The 19925-nt window shown below is 39.6% G+C and overlaps 1 protein-coding gene and 1 long non-coding RNA gene across 16 annotated transcripts in view; one reads left to right on the forward strand and one right to left on the reverse strand.

Annotated features, from left to right (window-relative positions):
• Positions 1–19925, forward strand: part of aprt (adenine phosphoribosyltransferase) — a 131710-nt gene that overhangs the window by 15046 nt on the left and 96739 nt on the right. For all 15 annotated transcript variants that reach the window (XR_013278306.1, XR_013278308.1, XR_013278307.1 and 12 more), the window contains exons 2-4: positions 10386–10489; positions 13092–13225; positions 18548–18626. Coding sequence is in view for 5 of the 15 variants with exons in the window: in XM_077494582.1 (XP_077350708.1) it covers positions 10386–10489; positions 13092–13225; positions 18548–18626 (317 nt within the window). In the remaining 10 variants the exon portion in view is untranslated. The remainder of the gene's footprint in view (positions 1–10385; positions 10490–13091; positions 13226–18547; positions 18627–19925) is intronic.
• On the reverse strand, positions 998–2661 carry LOC144001280 (uncharacterized). Its single transcript, XR_013278428.1, has 3 exons — positions 2195–2661; positions 1689–1851; positions 998–1525 (listed from the first exon to the last, which is right to left on the reverse strand). It is a non-coding gene; the product is annotated as an uncharacterized LOC144001280 (long non-coding RNA).

Below are 19925 nucleotides of genomic sequence, written 5' to 3' on the forward strand. Positions count from 1 at the left end.
TCAAAAACATAAAATACATAGCCAGACGTACCTTCTTCACGTACGCGCCATATTCCTAACATAACATATTTCATACCCAGATACTTTCTAAAAAACTACTAACCTAAGGGTTACAGGGCTATCCATTGAAATAATCCGAGCTGATAATTAGAAGATATTTCATTCATACATATTCAGATAAAAAGGCTAACATCAAGATAGAAGACTCTTACAATCGACAGTTTAAAGATTTCAAAAAGTATGATCCCCATAATACATTGCCCCTCCACCTCCTAAATCAGTTACTGCTTTTAAAAAAAAGAGTTTGCGATTACAAGTCCTTTTCATAAATCAGTTTAAGAAAAACAAAAAAAAACAGTATATTTATTAGTTTTTTAAATATTACAAAAACGATAGATGTTAAAACCCGTTTCCACACAGCGCATTCGTATATACAAACCTTATAAACTTAAACAACAACAAAAACTTGGCTTACATCAGTAGACTCAGTAGTTGATGTATCTGATGAGTGAGGTACCCTGTCTAAAAGTTTGTCAGTTGTTGATAATGTCTCTACAAAAACCATTTCAGAGTTGTTGCTGGAAAGGGGTGTGAAAAACCAGCTGGGGGAAATCACACCTCAATCTTCGTTTCAGTATATCCTGTCTGAAATAGAAAATTAAAGGGAAAGTTGAGCACAAGATGCACATATTCACATCACAGTAGGGCTGCTCTATTATGGAAAAAAATACTCATCACAATTATTTTGGTAATAAATGAAATCAAGATTATTCTAAACAATTATATTTTGTTCAAATCAAGGAAATATTTAAACATTTGAAAATAAGACAATTACAATCATATGAAACTATAATTATGTAAGTTGCTTTTGGATCCAACAAAATTTATAATATATTATTATTATTATTATTATTATTATTACGTTAGCAAAAATTTGAAGTTGGGGTGCAGTGTGTGTGCAGTAAGCTAGTTTTGACATGGGTGTGTGGTAAAATAACTCGTGTGGGCATGCCACAACTCAAAATTTGTATTATTAGTGCTGCAGCTATTGAATATTTTGGTATTTGGATATCCTACTCAAAATTCTAGTAAATAATCGTATATTTGGATAGAAATACAAATATACCTATAGGCCTATATACTTTCTTGGTCAAAGAACAATTATAAATACAGAAGACAAAAAAACACATTTGCATGTAATAATTAACAACCAACCGGTTTTCATTTTTAGAGAATCGATTTTATTTATTTATTTATTTTTAACTTAAATTGAGCTTGTCAGCAAACTATTTTTCTCTGAAACAGTGAGATTTTAGACAAATCTCTCCCCATAGATTTCAGATAATGTGTTTCAATATGAAGATTTATATGTTACCTGTAGTCTGAAGCATCAAGATCCCCGTGTTTCTTAACACTGTTCACAAACCCCTTAGCTTGTCCATTCTCATCACATCTTTGTCAACTATAATCCTTTGACGGATTACTTGTTCACAAAAAGAATTTGTAGCTCTCAGCATTGGGTTGTCTAAAACACACACACACTTAATATGTACAGAGTCATGCTTTCTAATTAATGCTGTCTCGAAATGTAAACAGAATACAAGTGACATATTGCTGACCAATGCTTTACTTTTGAAATGTGTAATTTTAGCAAAGTGACAATGAAATAGTGCAATGTAACAACTCACATTTGTTCGTCCCTGGTTGCTGTTTCTGTTGCTGTTGACTTTAAGACCCTTGTGTAATCTCTGAAACAAAACTGCACCTCCATTGTGACAGTCTTTTGTCTTGAATATGCAGAAGAATGGAACAGTCTTTCTTCATCTCAGCGGCCTGCAGCAACCAACCCGTCTTTAGACAAAAAAACAATTACATTATAAGTGTTATTGTCACATCACCTCTTTACAGTATATGCACATCACAGATTTAAGTAAAGTAAAGTGTTTGTTGAGGTTGATGAGAGAGAGTTTGGGGAAAAGGGAGTGTGTAGCTGTGACTATATTATGACTGATGGGGACAGGTAACTCGAGTTTGGTAACAACTGTTGGATTCACTCGATAAATCACTCAGCAGCTCGCCTTTTTTAATAAACTATAGCCTTAAAACTTAACCTAGCAACAAATTATTTTCAGCCCTATACTAAATATCAGTCACATTAATAACAGAAATGGGCACGCGTGTGTGTAGCACATACCTGCTGACAATGTTTCTGCTTTGGCGAGATGATCCCTCTTCCGTGTGCCTTCCAATCCCAGACGAGTCTACTTTGAAATTTATTTTTACAAATGATGCAGATGGCTGGAATAACGGGGCCAGCTGAAGCGATGGGCAAACCTGAACGGGAACGAAGTTTTTTCACCACTTTCTTTCTAACTTTTTTTCTCCTTTCGCTCTCCGACGTTGTGGTCGCCATTTTTGATATGCGGTTGCTATGGTGAGGAGAAAGCAGCAGCTACCTGATTGGCTCATGTGACCTAAATCACACCGCTACCGACCTAGTGGCACTACGCCCATACGAGAGATCACTGCGCCTCATCGTAAAATAGTGCCGGGGTTTCACCACCGAAAACACAATCATAAACATAAAATAATAAAAACATACACGTCTAAGCATACCTATAAACATCACGTATATATAAAATGTACAAATTCTAGCATCCATCGTCTTATAATAGATACCATATAAAAATAAAACGTATCATTTGTAACCGAAACGTAAATGAGTTAAGTTTGGTTTAATATACGGATAGTGTTCAGTAACATTAAAAAGATGGCTGCAGGGGGGTTTAGTATGATACTAGTTTCGATCTGCTGTCGCCAAAAATTTAAAATTAACCCTACTTAATATTTAAAGGCTACTCTAATGCCATACATTGTTCCGTCATCCAAAATGTATAATTTACAAAATGAATACCTTTGAATCAAATTTTTAGGTTTTACATTCATTATCAACATTTTAATACCCTAATTTACTTTTGTAGACTAACTTTAATGCTCCCTCTCTTAATCATACGCTGTAACATCCTTTGCCCTTTAGATGACGCCGTTTACCACGGCGTGAGGGAGTCACACCTCCCCGCCACCCCATTGGCTTTTACATAGTCACACAGATACACAAGTTTTTAGTCTAAGAAAAAGAAGGACGCGGTTCTGAAATGGGTTAAATAACCGCCCTTTACGCACGAATAATCTGTTTTTTCGTCTATATTTCCCTCTCTCCATCGGATAGAATTGGTTAGAAACAGAAACTTTATTTTTTTTATTTTATTTTTAAAAAAAGAAAAAAAACCCTCGAAGGAGACGCGACTTCATATTCCGAAACACCGGTAAGTCTCTTTTATTTATTTAAAAAACATAAAACAAATGGATAACATTTTTTTAATATTTACAACACTTTAACTCGAATAAGTGAGCCTCGTACTAATTTACATTCACGCACGCACATACCCGATAGAGGGCGGTGGTGGGGGCTTCCTGCCGCCCAACATGGTGATAGGGGGGGGGGGTGGCGGGGGGGGGGGGTTCGGGGGTTCCTACGGTTGGTACCCGTTCTACTTCAAAGTAGGTAGCTTTATCAGTAATTCGAATTACAGGGGGGCTTCCCCCATTGCTACTTCAAAAGCTGGTGGTAGGATCCTTCCTGTAAGATGAAAAAAAAGTTTTTTATTACCTGGACAACAAAAGCTACTGTTTGGGGGTTCAAAGGAATCATTTGTTTGTTGAAGAGTGGGGGAACCGGAAAACATGTGTTTGATGTTGTGGGAAGCAGAGCAGAATGTTATCAATCATTTTTGACAGAAGCCGCCCTGGGGTTCTGATTGGTTAAGAAGGTGGCAAGTGGGTAGGGCGTAATTCAAAATAACGGCTTCTGATTGGCTAAGATGCCGGAAGGGGGCGGGGCATACTTCAAAGGGCTAGGTTATGAATGGTTTTATGGGGGGGGCAATAAAGTTTTATGGGGGGTGCAATAAAGTTTTATGGGGGGTAGGGCTTAATTCAAAATAACGGCTTCTGATTGGCTAAGATGCCGGAAGGGGGCGGGGCATACTTCAAAGGGCTAGGTTATGAATGGTTTTATGGGGGGTGCCATAAAGTTTTATTGGGGGTGCAATAAAGTTTTATGGGGGGTGCCATAAATCATTGTTTTATGGGGGCCATAAATCACTTTTTGACATTTGCCGCCCTGTTACTATATATATATCATTGTCAATTTGAAGTCGTCGGATTGTGTTATTTTGAGAGTGTAACTTTTCTAATTTAAAAAAGTATGTCGAATTCCTCTCCCCCTCTTCCATCCACCTTTGCCTCGATCTAATAAAAGCTCCTTTTGCTCTAAGCATATATAAGTTGTCAAGCTTGCTTTGGTTTTCTCTGTTTCTTTTTCAATAATAGACAGACATTCAGGTGACTTCTGAGTAAGCGATGTTATTATAGAAATAATCTCCTCTTCCTCTGCTCTTCTCCGTTTAATTAAGGCAGAGCTGTATTTTCTGACAAATTTAGCAACCTCAAATTTCAAAAGTTCCCACTTAATACTATATTTGTTATCAGTTTGGGCCTCGTTCCAATATTTCTGAATCAGTCTTTTAACATTCACTGCCTTTGACAAGTATACTTGTCAATTGTATTTTTTAGAGCGGTGCTAAATGGGGGCGAATCTGAGCATGCTCCACTGTAAATATCAAACTTGGAAACAACTTTACTGATGCCCAACCACCGGTAGATGACATCATTGCCCCATTTTATAGGAAATAAACACAGTTTCAGAGTCCATGGGAGAAATGGCTGTATTTTGGCAAACCTACATTTTTCTGCTGTCAATTATAAAAGAACGGGACGGGACAAAAAGTAGGGAGTCTATTCTGTTATTTGGTAGATTCGGTTTATATATAATTATTGAATGTAATATCACGTGAGTATTGGAAATGTAAAAATTTTCTATAATGACTGGCAGTGAATGAGTTAGCACAAGTAGTCAGCATTAACATATGACTACAATTGTTTAATGACACAAGTATTAACTAACAATAAAAACCAATTTAAAAGTAGTCATCTTTAAATGCCTATGTCTAAAGAAAATAAGGATTCCCCACCCCCCTTTTCCCCATCAACAGAAAAAATTAAACCACAACTCAAATTTTGCTCGTCATCACAACGATCATCAAAGAATTCAAGTCATTACCCTATAGGCAGTACAATCTCTCCTTCTCCTTCAATAAAAGCCCTGGCTCCAGCGAAGAAAGCCCTCTTCCCCGCAGCACGCGCTCTCTCAACTTCAGGCCACAGCTTCTGTCTTTTTTCGCGGTCCGCTTTAGAGAAATCTTCCTGGAAGCGAAATCCCTTCTCTTTCAAAAAATTAGATCCCTTTGAAGCTCTCCATACTTGATCTCTGCAGACACGTGAGATGAACTGGATGATGATACCTCTGGGTCTCGTCTCCTTGGCAGAGTGGTACTTTTTCCCCAGGTCGATGAACGACATCTATGTTGTCATTAATCTTGTCTCTTCTACTTGGTAGGACAGCCTGACAAATCTTGACAACTTCCTCTCGAATATTCTCCTGGTGAGATTCTGGTACCCCCAGCAGCCTTAGGTTCCATCTCCTGGTGTATGCTTCAAAGTCATCCATTCTCTTCTGTACCAACTTTACTGGACGTTCAGCCGCTTCAATTCTCTTCTCAAGATTTGCCATCTTCAGGGACACTTCTTTAAGATCAGTGCATACCTTCTCAATCTTGGAATTCAGGTCACAAATCTTGCCATCAACAGTGTCAAATCTCTTATTTATCAAACTTGTCAGGTTGGAAAGTTGAGAGTGAATGTCACCACCTCGAGCCAAACAGACAGCCTCACTTGCATTTTTCTTAACTGCAGGAGATTTTGTAGGCGACGCGGGTAAATGCGGAAATTCCTCCTCAGACAGGTTGTCGTCATCCAGGGGTAGAGAATAATCGTGTCCACCGCTAGCCAGCGCATTCGGCGAGCTAGCACACTCACTAAGGCCATGATCATGTTTTTTGCCCATTTCTGTAGCAAAAACTGGTCAAACTCCACGAAAACGTCACTTGCCAAAATCTCTGACGTATCCTTTCAACATTTGTAGAGGTTGGTATCCGAAATGTTTACTTTTTTTTTTTTTTAACGTTTGGTGTACAGCGTCTTAAAACACACCTCCTCACACCGCCATCTTGACAACCTCGGGGTTGGCCAAGATGGCGCCGTGAGAGGACGTGTTTTGCCGAGCTCTGTTACCAACGCTATTACTGTATGGTGAAATGTTATAGACCATCTGCCCCTGGTAAGATAGAACGTTAGAAAGTCGACTCTGCTTGTTTATGTGTGAAACGATGAGTAAAATGCCGAGCTTGGGCAATGAGAAGACGAAAACGCGTTCTGGAAACGAGAAGGCCTTGACATTCTGCAGCGAAGAAGTTTCGGCTAAAGCTAACCGTAATATCCTTATGGACAGTTGCCACGATTATTCGTTGAAAGAAGACTTGTCTCTCAAGGTGTTGGATGAAGACGAGTTTGATGAAAATCCAATTACCCCAAGTAAGTCACCTCCTGGTAAAAGAGGCAAACGTGACGACGTTGGCAGTGAATTTGGTGACTCTAATGTTGCTCCGAACACCATTGCCTCACTTGCACTGCTGTTTAACAATAGGTCCGATAAACTTGAGTTACTAATTCAAGAAACCAAAGCTGTAATTACGGATATGCAGAAAAAAGATCCACTCCATCGGCGAGGAAGTTAACTCAATGAAAGGGAAAGTTGCTAAGGTTGAGCAGCTCTACCAAGAAGAAAAAAAATGTGCTGACAGTTTGGAAAGGAGAGTTGTTGACATGGAAAGACATACTCGGCGCTGGAATCTGCGAATCAATGGCATATCTGAATCCATAGAGAATCAGCAGGTCCGAATGGAAGTGATCAAAATCTGCCAGGCTGTCTTGCCCGAGGATAAAAAGCGTCTGCCAGAAGTGATTGACACCGTCCATCGCCTTGGCTCCAAGGATTCTTCGAGGCCCAGAAGCGTCATTATCCAGTTTTCATCTCTTTCATAGGATGGCGTTGTGGAAGGCTGCGAAGGATTCCCGATACCTTCGCGACAACGGCCTGCGATTCGCCGAGGACCTTTGCAAGATCGACAGAGAAAACCGGAAGAAAATGTGGCCACTGATAGAAGCTGCTCGCGAGGAAGGGAAAGCTGCTTACTTTGTTGGTGGTCGTGGGTTTATCGAAAACAGGGAAATTTTCCCCCCGCTTTGACACTCTTTGGACATTTGGATTTAGTTTTTGATTCTAAAAACTCTAATGGGGGCAATTTCATTCGATGAGTAATAGGCAACGGTTTTCCAGATGGGTTGGGTTTCTTTTGTTCATTGTTTGGAAGTAGTTATTATACATTTGATAGTGGATGGAGTTTAAAATATTGATGTTTTTTTTTTTTTTTTTGTCGTGCTGAATTTCACATGTTTTTGATTGTTAATGGTACAGTCCTTGGTGCTATTCTAATAGCGTTAAGTTACTTACGACTTAATTGTCTAGTATATAGTTGTTCATTTTTGTGTTAAACTGTCTTTATCTTTTGTTTCTTTAAATGCCAGGGGTCTAATAGATAATGGGAAGCGCAAAGCCTTGTTTTTGTATGCTAAGCAATGTAAAGCTGACTTTTTCTTTTTTCAAGAAACTCACTCCACTGCAAACGAGCACAACTTTTGGAGGTCACAATGGGGAAACAACATATGGCTGTCACATGGGTCGGAACACTCACCCCGGGTTTTCACCGGATGCGGTTGCGGTGCGGTTGCGGTGCGGTCCGGCGACGCAAGCAATTAGATTCCATTCATTCGAATGGTGCAGTTTACACCGCTTGCGGGTGCGTTGCGTGTCAACTGCGTCTCAGCTGCGGCGTGCCGCAGGCCTTCCGCAAGGATAGACCTATTTTCTATTTTTGCCGGACACCGCAGCGGTAGGCCTCCGGCAAATGGCAAGCTAGCACAAAACACATCGAGCGGGACAGGAAGACCGACGCAGTTTCAAAATAAATTTCCGGTTACCTTTCTGAATAAAACACTCGCCAGCTCCTATTTCGCAAGCTTTTCAGCAAAACATGACGTGGGCGTCGCCGGGCCATGTGCTCATTCACGGTTTAGACACCAGCGAACATGGACGAGGAGAGGTTTATATTGGAGGTGGAAAACCACAAAATAATATATGACACGGCACATCCTTTTTATAAGGACAACGAAAAAAAGGATGCTGCATGGAATCTCATAGCAGAAGAAGAAGAAAAGGTTAAATCAAAAGAAGTCCACCTCTCTTTCTGCTTCTCTGTTGAGCACAGACTTTCTGTATGTTTGTCGTTGTGAAATGCCACATGATCGCGCGCGCGCGGTCCCGCGAGACACGTTGGGAAGTGGGCGGCGACGGAGCCGGTGTGGATTGACAAAAAAATTGACCCGTCCGGAGCACGCAGTCAAGATGCACCGCACCGCAACCGCACCGCAACCGCATCCGGTGAAAACCCGGGGTCAGCAGGGGTTGGCACTCTGAAAAATAACTTCACAGGTAACATACTTCACTCGGAAATTGATGATAATGGTCATTATATATGTCAAGTTATTGACTTTAATAAGATTATCTTAATGATTGTCAATGTTTATGGTTACAATGCCAGAGAGGAAAACAATATTTTTTTTTGTACAATTGAGCAAAAACTTCTGGTGTCGTTACATAAATTCCCAAATGCTCTACTTTTAATTGGTGGTGATTTTAATGTTACTCTTGATAGTTCTTTAGATCGATGGCCACCAAGGCAAAACAAAAACTTGGATTGTTATTTTAAGCTATTTATGCAAAGATTTGACTTAATTGATATTTGGAGAGAGAAATTCCCAACTGAGAGAGTATTTACATGGTCTAACAAATCAGGTACTTTACAGTCTAGGATTGACTACTGGTTGGTGTCCAGTAGTCTTAGAGAGAACACTACAACACAAATTCTGGCCACTCCTTTGACTGATCATAAAGCTGTACAAGTCTGTATTTCTTTCTTTTCTTCTGCTCGCCATGTTCCCTTATATTGGAAGATGAATAGTGCTATTTTGGATTATGATGAGGTGAGAGGCGAGATTAAAAAGTGACATTTTATTTTCATTGTGTTTTTGTTTCAAATATTGTATTCCCCTGGCATTTTTATTGTTTTTTGTTCTTTTTTTGTTTAATTGTTGCATTGGTTTGATCGTCTTATTGATATTTAATGTAAGTTTGCAGCAGTTTGTTCAATAAAGCATTGTAAAAAAATAAATAAATAAAAAATTCAAACCAGGAAGTGCGTCCGGGAACGCCCCCTTGAACTCGGAAATTCCACTCGCGAAGTCGGAAAAAACCAAGGACCCCGACTTCACCGGTGGATTACAATGTGACGTCACTCTGAATAGCAAAACACAATTTAATCGAGTATAAAAGTAGATAACTTTCTTCATTCATAAATATTCACCATAACTTCATATAACGCAAGTACGTGACAGTCTTGTCGCTATATCCCTGCATGAAATCATACGGTAAACTACTTAACTGTATGGAATGCTTATGAAATAAGATTAAAACAATAAATGATGCAAAAAGGTAAGTTTTCTGGAGGTCAAATTGGGTTTTGAGGACCAAAATAAAAAACAATGTATCACTATCCGCCATTTTGGTTGTTTACTTTCACCTCGAACGCTTTGAGGTCGGAACTGGGAAGGTTCAACTCGGATATTTCCGACTTCCGATCATCCTAGAATGCAGCAATAGGCCAGCTTGCTGTACGAGCCCCGTCTACGTGCACAACATAGGCGGTTAAGTTTCTCAACGATCACACTACACTACGGGATGCTCAATTTGGATTTTTTTCTTTTTCTTTCCAAATCCCATTTTTCATGTCATCGTTGACATTACATATTAATTGCGACGTCGATCTGTTAGTCTGCTGTGTGAACCATCTGTCCGCAAGGTGATCCAGTTGCGCAGAAGAAAAAAATGACGTAACGTTGTGTTTACGGAAGCAAATACGTGTGGACCACCGATATGGAGATAAACACAATAAAACGTGATCTACATACACAAAGCCTGATCTACGCTCGCTAAAACAGTGAGGGAAAGTTGGCTTGACGTTACGACGATGAAGTTGGCCCCATGGTCGCGCTGGCGCGCTTCCGTTAATTCATCTTTTCATACGATCTTAACGGCAGTGCCCAGCTCCGGCTGCTCGTTACTGTAATGTGTGGCTCAAACTACCGGAGGCAAATTTCTTGTGTGTTTTTTACGTACTTAGCTAATAAAGACGATTCTGATTCTCATGAATAAATGTCCATGTGCATAATGTGAAATTTGTCTCCAACAGAGATATATGTCCTATCCTGAAGGATCCAACTGCGTTAACAGTAGTTATTGACCTGTTTGAAGAGCATGTGAAAAACAAAAACTGGGAGGTCGATCTGATTGTAGGTAAGGAACCTCACCTCAAAACAAAATCACCGTCTAATGTAAATGATCTGATTTAGAAGGGCTGTGGTCTGCTGTGATTGTCTCATGCCGCTTTACCATTATACTAGTTCCACACCGAGTCGGCCTTGGTCGGCAACGAATGTTGCCATTTCCATTCGACTTTTTCGGGGTCGAGCAGTTACAATAGAAACGCCCTTTTAAAAACACTTTGGTGGTTCTGCAGCGACAGTCGCGGCGCAAAATGTGCCAAGCGGCATAGTTCATACCTCTTCTGTTTCCACACGGCCCATTTAGCGGACGCACAACAACACCGGGGTCAGCTTACTGGATAGGCTTGTGTCCAAATTCACAAGGCTGGGTCCTCTGAAGGCCGAATTTGTCAGTTGTATGGCGACACTCCCGGCGGGACCTAACAGCACCTGCGGACTTACATATTTATGGACTGTTGGTCAAAGCACATTCGACAAGCAGCATTGACAATCCATTCGTATCAAGTCGATGTGTGAGGCCAAGTCGTGCCGGGAGTGATGTCATGCAGCCGACAAATTCGGTCTGAGACTTTTGAAGCCACGGGCCGCCATTTTGGGACTCCCACGAAACGTGCCTCGGCAAACTCATTTGGGGTGCAAAATGCCTACATGTGTAGCGGCAAACTGCACAAATCGGCAGTTTAAAGGCTGTGGATGAACATTTCACCTGTAAGTATAATTGAAATGGAAATAAATTGAAAGATGAAAAGATTTTTTTTTTATATATATAAGAAAGAAAAAGAGGGTACATACCGTCCACTTGTTAATATATATTATTTTTCACTTTGTTAAACCTAAATTTAAGCTTTTCAAGTTCTGAAACTATAATATTCAATTTTTTTTTTTTTACTTGTGTGCTATATTTCTTTAAAAGCCAGCAACTCTTATTTATTTTCAATTATTTGTTGTTAAAAATAAACATTTTCAAAGAAAGCTGATCTGATTTTTTTTTTTTGTCTATAAGAATAACCGTATTTGTTTTTTTTGTTTTTTTTCCTCAGACTATAATCGTACACCAAAATCTGAAACTGAAACCGTTGCACCTCAAAGCTCGAGCTTGAGCCCCTTCGCCCCGATGTTTGTGCTGTGTTGTGATATTTAGACATTTGTATATTATTATCGTTTGTAGAACCACACTTTGACTTGGAGCATCAAGCACTGTTTACTGTGGATTCAACTTGATTAAAACTCAGCAAAGCAAACTCAGAAACTCGTCATTGGAGTTCTAACCGGACTCACAACAGTGATTTGCATATCCAACCAGCACATAAATAAGCACTATCTTTTAATGCTGCTATTTACATATTGTCGCTGTCCTGTGAAAAACGTCAATTTTTGTTGTTTTTTGACATTTTTACGTTCATGAGATGAAACTGAATACAGACGTCCCAAAAACGTAAAAAAAAAAAAAAAAAGAAAGGAATGTACCATTTTTCAGTGGCCGGCGACATGTGCTAAAAATGGCATATGACTCCGTTCAAATAAAATAAACAAAAGAAAAATGTTTGGAGATGGTCAAAGTAAGAAGGGAGAGTATCGAAAAACAGGTGCCATTAAAGGTTATTTTAGTTAACTAAAACTAATGAAAAGACTAAAATTCAAAAAACAATATTGTTAGCATCATATTTTCCCAAATCGGTTATTTTATCGGTTCGATAAATATCGTGCATCCCTAATTAATTTATTTATTTATTTTTATATTATTCACACAAAAATTCCATGTACATCATGGTGAAGTTAGCCTTTCTTGCCTTTCATTCACCATCCAAATTGTTTTGATTTGGTGTTCGCCAACACGTGCTGCTTATAAATACGCAGATAAGTTGTTTTGCGTTGCCAAATATGCAGTGAAATAGGCGGACTTGGGGCAGGGAACGGTGTGGAATCGATTGGGATTGTGTGCATGCAAGTGTGCGTAAGTGTGTCTACACATGGTTTTATGAATTTCTATTTTTTCCTGCGTACTTAAGGTTTGGGTTTCTTTCGTTAGTACTTTTGAACTTTTAAACAGGTTCTCACGCACAGTTTTATAAATGAGGACCCTGCTCTTAGCAGTTGTGGGTGTCAGATCTACGACACTTTATCAGTGGTACTTCATTGGGACCTTGGTTTTGAACCGTGCACAGTCCACTTTGGTTGCACTCCTCTTTCAGCACCAAATTTGCCATTGCCTAAACGGCGAGTATTGGCCTTTACTACACTGCTGGCCAGCAATGCTTGATTTAAAGTGCGTTATAAATAAAGTTGAATTGAATTGAGTTTTCCAAGTGGTGTCTTTTTCAAGGACGTCTCTGAACAGAAAAGCCAATAAATGCCCATTTGAAAATGTGTGGCACATACATCAAGCAAGAGTGAAATAATTCTGCTAAGCAACAAAGCTTCTTAAACAATTTTAGGGAATATAGATCATTCAGTAAGATTACCTTTATTAGTCAGAAAAGGGAAATTTTCAAAGTATTCCTCAACTGTCATCAGAATTATTTTTTTTACAGTACAAAACCATTGTCTTAATGTGTGACTTTGTTTGTGTGTTGGTGTCTCCATACATGTGTGCATTTGAATTTTCCTGGCAGGTTTAGATGCTCGTGGTTTCCTGTTTGGGCCTCTTCTTGCCCAACGGCTGGGAGTTGGTTTTGTCATGGTCAGGAAGAAAGGAAAACTTCCAGGAGCCACCGTGTCTGTGGCATACGATTTGGAATATGGGAAGGTACAAAAACATATCCGCACATACGCACACACATGTCACGCACACACATCCTTGTACATATATCTTTGTGAGGACATCCATTGACAGAATACATTTCCTAGGCCCTTACCCTAACCTTAACCATCACAACTGATTGCCTAACCCTATTTAGAGACACCAGCCTGGCACGTTTTTGCCAATTGGAAGATTTAAAAAAAATTTTTTTTTAATTTTCAGAATGAAATATTGCGAAAAATCCTTCACATTGGGGCTTCTTGGGGGCTACTTTACCTTAAATTATGAATTTCGTAACGATTTGACGCATTGCAATTTAATTATTACCACCAGGGGGCGCAATTTTGGTTAGTTGCCGAACCCTAGCATATGAAACAGGAAGTAACTTTTCAAAACCCGAAGTTCGATTTTTGTTTTTTACCGTAAGTTAGATTTTTTTTATTTTTAATCGGATTTTTTAATTTTTTAATTTTTTTATTTTTTAAGCCGGAATTTTTTTTATTTTTATTTGTGTTGCCGGAAGTTCCTTTATTTTTTTGATTTTTTTTACCGTAAATAAAATAGGTCCTACGGCGAAAAAAAGAACCGGGGGGACGAGACCTTTCCAATGGTGTATGGCCCGTGTCTGTCTGACCTTCCGTTCCCGAGAAACCGGCGATTAACCCAGGCACCTTGTTTATCCTACTCACGATGCACAATTCCTGGGTAAAAGTGCTTCCAGATTCCCGGTACCGCTTCTCCGGGCTGTTTCTCCTAGGGGGAAACGAAACACATCCCTGGAACCTTTCGGTATATGGTAACGGTATATGGCTCGTCGCCGTGCGACCTTCCCTTCCCCCGATACGGTGGTGTACGTCAACCTACCGTTACCCAGAAATCGGGCTTGATTTCCGGGTAAAGGGTACAGTGAGGTCCCGGTCCTCTGGAGGTCTTTTCCCAGTTATTTCTTCGGAATCGTACGTCGTAGGAGCACATCCCTGGAACCCCATGGGCGAGACCTTTCCAACGGTATGGCTCTTCGCCGTGGTACCTTCCCTTCCCCGGATTCAGAGACTGAGTCACCTTTACCCAGAAATAGAGCACTTTTTTCAGATACAGGTAGGGCCGATTATTTAAAAAATCCGTGTGTTCTTTCAAATTGCCGTGGGCATGACGTCACGCAGCCGACACGTTCGCCCGGCCCCAATTGCAACACGCCACCCCCCCCGCTCTGCGATTGGTTGGAGAGGTGAAAACACTGTCTTTCCACAGAAACGTCCCGCTGTTTACAAAACAAACACAAAATGGCAAAATACAGCCTGGGGGTGTGGGCAGACCCGTCACCAGAGCCCAGGCTTAAGGGGGGCACATGAAATGCATGGGCGGGCCCAATTATTATGAATACCATACTGACAGCATTAACTTGCCCAATATATTTTGGATAAATTTATGTAGCACTGTTGTGCATCTATCCATTGAATGGCGCCCGCTGACAGTATTATCATAGACCGCATTTACAGTACACACACATAAAGTAGATGCAGTGGCGTCGTGAGTACGTTGACGCCACAGCCATATTGGATGAGGCAAAGTGAAGCTATTTGTAAAGATGCTTCCTTCTGTTTCTCCTTGGAGATGTATCATCAAGCCACAACTCATTGGATTAATAAGGAATTATTATTACCCTTGATTATATTATCCCATTCAAAGTCAATCTTACTATTTTTGCCGATGTAATGGCAAATACAATTGCCACATCCAAGAGGGCGGATGTGCTGCCATATTGCTTCGAACGGGCCACCTGTTTGAACGGTGTCTCCAGCAGAATTAAAAAGAAAAAAGGAAAGCAAAATCCTACCTCATTGTAGATGCCAAAACGATATGTGGGTCCCGTAGTTTTCTGTAGGGTCCTCAAAAACTTGCAGCTTCACTTGTAAAAAATGTACATGACTCTTGCATTGCACGCCAACAATGACATATTTGTCGCGTATGCTTATAAGTCAGCGTAAGACAGACCTACCATTATTTTCAGTAACTGTGATGGCTGTTGCAGATAAGACTGGCTATCAATCAAACAAAACCATACCACTATTTCTTCATATTGTGACATCTTGCAAGAATGCCGCCAGAAAACATTACTTGTGCAAACGCCCACCGTTGGCCGTAGCCGACACCAAAAACAAGAACAATTCGGCGAGTGGCGAGCATTAGAAGCAATGAACTGAAGCAGCCAACGCAAACGTAACATACCTCCGACACCGCGAGACCTGTGTTGCGTTTACTGACACTCAGATATAAGAGTGCTAAACCGAATGAATGGAAAAATATAATAATAAAAAAAGGAGAACCATTTTAGAGATCCATGCCTCAACTGGGCGGGCACAATCATCTTGGTGGGCGGGCACGGACCCCTATGGCCCGCCCATGGTGACGGGTGTGGGGGTGGGGGTTTACGACAAAATCACCCCCACACGTTACGAAAAGCCCAGATCTGTAAATTGAGAAGTGTGTGTTTGTTTAAATCCTGTATTTAAAAAGTGCATTTTACTGAGTGAAACTGGCAGACTGTGCCTTGCTAACTTAGCATTAGCATGCCAACTTGCCATAGCATGTTAACGTGGCATAGCATGCTAACTTAGCATCCGCATGCTAAGCTAGCAGTAGCATGCTAACTTAATGTTAGCATTAATATGCTAACTTAGCATTAGAATGTTAATTTAGCATTAGCATGTTAACATTAGCATGATACGTTCGCATTAGCATGTTAACTTTATATTAGCAGTTTGTTAACATTAGCATGATAACTTAGCATTAGCATGTTAACATGAGAATGCCAAGTTAGCATTAACATGTTAACTTAATATTTGCATTAATATGCTAACTTAGCATTAGCCTGCTAACTTAGCATTCACATGTTAGGATAGCATTAGCATGCCCTACTTAGCATAATCATGTTGAATTAGCGTTTGCATGCTAACTTGATCTTGACTTGATGCTTAATTTATGAAAATTCCAATGGGGTATATGCCACGGAAGAGGCGGAACTGTTTTTGCACATCAGTTTGTTTTCGGTTTGGTTTGCTACGTGTGGGCTGCGTCAAAAATACTTGTGCTTCCGACTTTGTGCCCCTCGGTCACGCATTCGCAACCCGGACCGGAAACAAACTGTTGTGCAAAATCACGTCCTGCCTCTTCTGTGGCATATACCCCATTAATCCAAGATATTCTTACTTCAGATAGGCCTTAATGCCAAGATCTGTAGATTGCATGACAAGAACCGCAAAACGTTTTAAAGGCGTTTTTACGAGGGTTGAATTTGAGAGCTGATTCCGAAATAAGGGCACTCCCGCCTTCCTTACGAGGAGACACAACACGTGAACTCACAAAGTTTGGAGGAGAGGTCTCATTTATTGGCAAATACTAATTTGGTTTAAACCAAGTCTCGCAAAGACCATTAACATGAATTGACTCTGATAAAGTCATTAGCTAGCAAGGCTTTAGAGGCGAGTTTTCTAATATTTATGGGACCGTTTTTTTTTTTTTAAATAAATGTTTAGGTCCGGATTCAGAGTGGACTATCATGGATATCCTGGGTTTTAATTTTTGAGACAGTTTTAAAATAGTTTTTGTTCCTTTGTTGTTCTAAAATCGTTTTGTGTGTTTGTGTATGTGCGTTCATTTGTAATGCAGACTGTTTCCTGATTTTTTTTATTTTTTTATTTTTATTTTTTGCATATATTTGTTTCTAAGTATGTTGTTGTATTAGTCCTCTGTAGTAATGTGTTAATCTGTGGTAAAATTGTACTTGGAACCCCCCCCGCAAAAACCCCCCCAAAACAAAACAATATGGCATCGTAGAATAATTAGTCGTGAGCCAAGTACTTATGTTAAATGTTTTAAAATTTGTCGAATAATGTTTTAAGATTGTTAGTTCGTAACCTATTTTCATTTATTTTTCTTCCTCTGAATGTTAACTGCTGTTTATTGATGCTTATGTGGTGTCGTTCCTTGTGTAAAGCACATTGAGTTGCCTTGTGTATGAAATGTGCTATACAAATAAACTTGCCTTGCCTTGCCTGTACTAAACAAAACAATATACAAATAGGCCGATCAATAATTGACCTTGCCGTGGCACGCCCTTCCCCGCCCACATTATGCGACACGTGCCTGGCTCCAACATTGTTCGCGCAAGATTAGCGAAATAGCATGGCGCTGTAATGACAAAGTTGTCAGAGCTTCCTTGTGATTTCTCGGTCAAGTATTTTCAGGACGCCGATATTTCTCTACGAAGCAAGCAAAGGGGGCTGTAAATTTTTTTTGGATAGGGTAGTATATCTTCACTCCCTCACCATGCAATTTTGCCCAAAACAAAAGGAAATACGCGTTGTTGTCTGTGCTGCAGATGTAAGGAAAAGACCTAGTCGCCTCACTCAGTCCGACCAATTGTCGGCAAAACCGAAGGTATTGTACGTTATTCCCGTCAAGCAAGATAAGAATGAATTTATATTACCTCATAGTTTCAATGTTTTGTTGTCATTTTTCGTAAATAGTAAGTCAACAGTCAACGTGTGGACGGTTAGCTACCCGGAGCTATCGTTAGCCTTTGGCTAAAGATAACAAGGAGAACATTACCTTCGTGCAGATGTAGTACTTTCTGGTTATTTTGGAGGCATTCAACCGGTTGTGTGAGATTTTTGGTCGTTGTTTGAGGGTTTAGGGAAGGGAATAAACTGTAAATTGTCTAAATTATAAATTGTAAACTACGGCAGGACGCCGGTTAGTTGATCGGGATAACGGCTATCGCTCTTACACAAGCCGTGACTACAGCGTTTAACAAGTTTATTGATTTATTTATTTTTTCCTTGGCTTTGAACAACCACGCAACGCACTACCGGGAGATGGATTGCTTTTGTTTGTCTGCAGCAAAACGCACCTGTCGTCGCAGACGTGACGTCCTGCATCTTGATTGGTTTACTAGGTTATGCGGGCGTGGTTTATGGTAAGGGCAATTGAAGCAATGATGTGACATAGCCAAGTCCTTCCAGGTCAATTTGCTAGAAATTATAAATAGAAATCCATCTCCCATCTTCAACAAAAAAGACCAACATTAAACAAATCTATTCACACACACACACACACACACACACACACACACACACACACCCACACACACACACACACCTTGCAAAGCAAGGATTGTGCTATAATCAGGATCGAATGACACTTAAACAGCTAAGTGTGTATATATATATATATATATATATATATATATATTTTTTTTTTTAAACAGTTCTGTCTAATGTCGTCACAAAACCAGTTAAAGGTATGCTATTTGCTGTACTGTTCTAGGCAGAAGCAGAGATCCAAGAGGATGCAGTGGCACCTGGGCAGAAAGTAGTGATTCTTGATGACCTCCTCGCAACTGGAGGTGAGAAATATCTACTCTGATCCCCATAATTCATTTGTCAAAGTATTTTTCAAAAAGGAGAGGTTGTCAATCGTAAAAAGAGTGCTGTTTTTTTTTGCACTCAGGTTGGACATTGCATCTATCAGTTAAGACTCCAATTAGTCGCATGCGCAATTATTGTGCTTTCAGCATCCCACATATGTTGTTTCTAACCTTTATTGTGGGATGCTGAAAGCATCCCACATATGTTGTTTCTAACCTTTATTATTATTATACTTATTATAGCATTTTATTCTCAACACTTTTTGCAATCAAACTACTCCTACATTATACTTCCGATTTACACCGTTCAAATTTCAACTTGCTGACAAAATTCACGCCTTTCGGGGTATTTATCATTTGACTTCATATTACTTACAGTACTCGCATAATTTAATGTTAAAGATCTACTTTTCCCCATTCAGTTTTAATGGAACTGACACTGAATTTTTTCTAAGTCCCATTTTCCACGCCCACTTCCATACATAGAACAGACCATTATGACCGTCTTTTTGATGATACGTGTGGTTCACCGGTTCAAATCCCCGATGGAGCAACTTTTTTTTTTTTCTTCTCAGTTTCGTCATAATACAACAAGTTGACATCTATTTCGTTAAATGTCATTTGACAAACCATTTCTTCTAAATTAATCCATATTGCATAATGCATTCTATAATTTCATTGAAGTGATTGAACACATGTCCCCCATTATTCAGCATCATATGTCACTTTTCAATATAGATACACTGTAAGACATACTTCTTTTTATTTTTTAGTTAAAGCTAAAACTTTCGTCTTTTCATTTATAATTCATCCATAATTTCTCATTTGTAATTTACAACCAATTTATCTTTCTTTATTCATTTAACATACATTTTTTTGAATGTTCGCTCAATGACACATTCGCTGCTTCCATTTCACAACACTTCAACGATGCTACCAAGTCTTCTGTGGGTCAGTGGATAGATTGGCAGTGCAGTAGCTCATTGTACAGTAAACAGGAGGTGAGGGTTTGATACCAGTCTCAGACTGGTTGAATTTAAACTTCAGTCTTTTCATTTATAATTCATTCATAATTTCTCATATGTAATTTACAGCCAATGTATCTTTCTTTATTAATTTAACATACGTTTTATTTAATGCATTCTGGTTCAGCAAGACATCTCTCAATTACATTTCACACTTCAATGATAACAATAGCATTCTGCTATTAGCAGTCAGCTTAGCATTCAGCTATTAGCATTCGGCTTTCAGCATCCCTCGCAATTTCTTCAGAAATTG

Source organism: Festucalex cinctus, chromosome 14, assembly GCF_051991245.1.
Source record: "Festucalex cinctus isolate MCC-2025b chromosome 14, RoL_Fcin_1.0, whole genome shotgun sequence".
NCBI classification, from domain to species: Eukaryota; Metazoa; Chordata; class Actinopteri; order Syngnathiformes; family Syngnathidae; genus Festucalex; species Festucalex cinctus.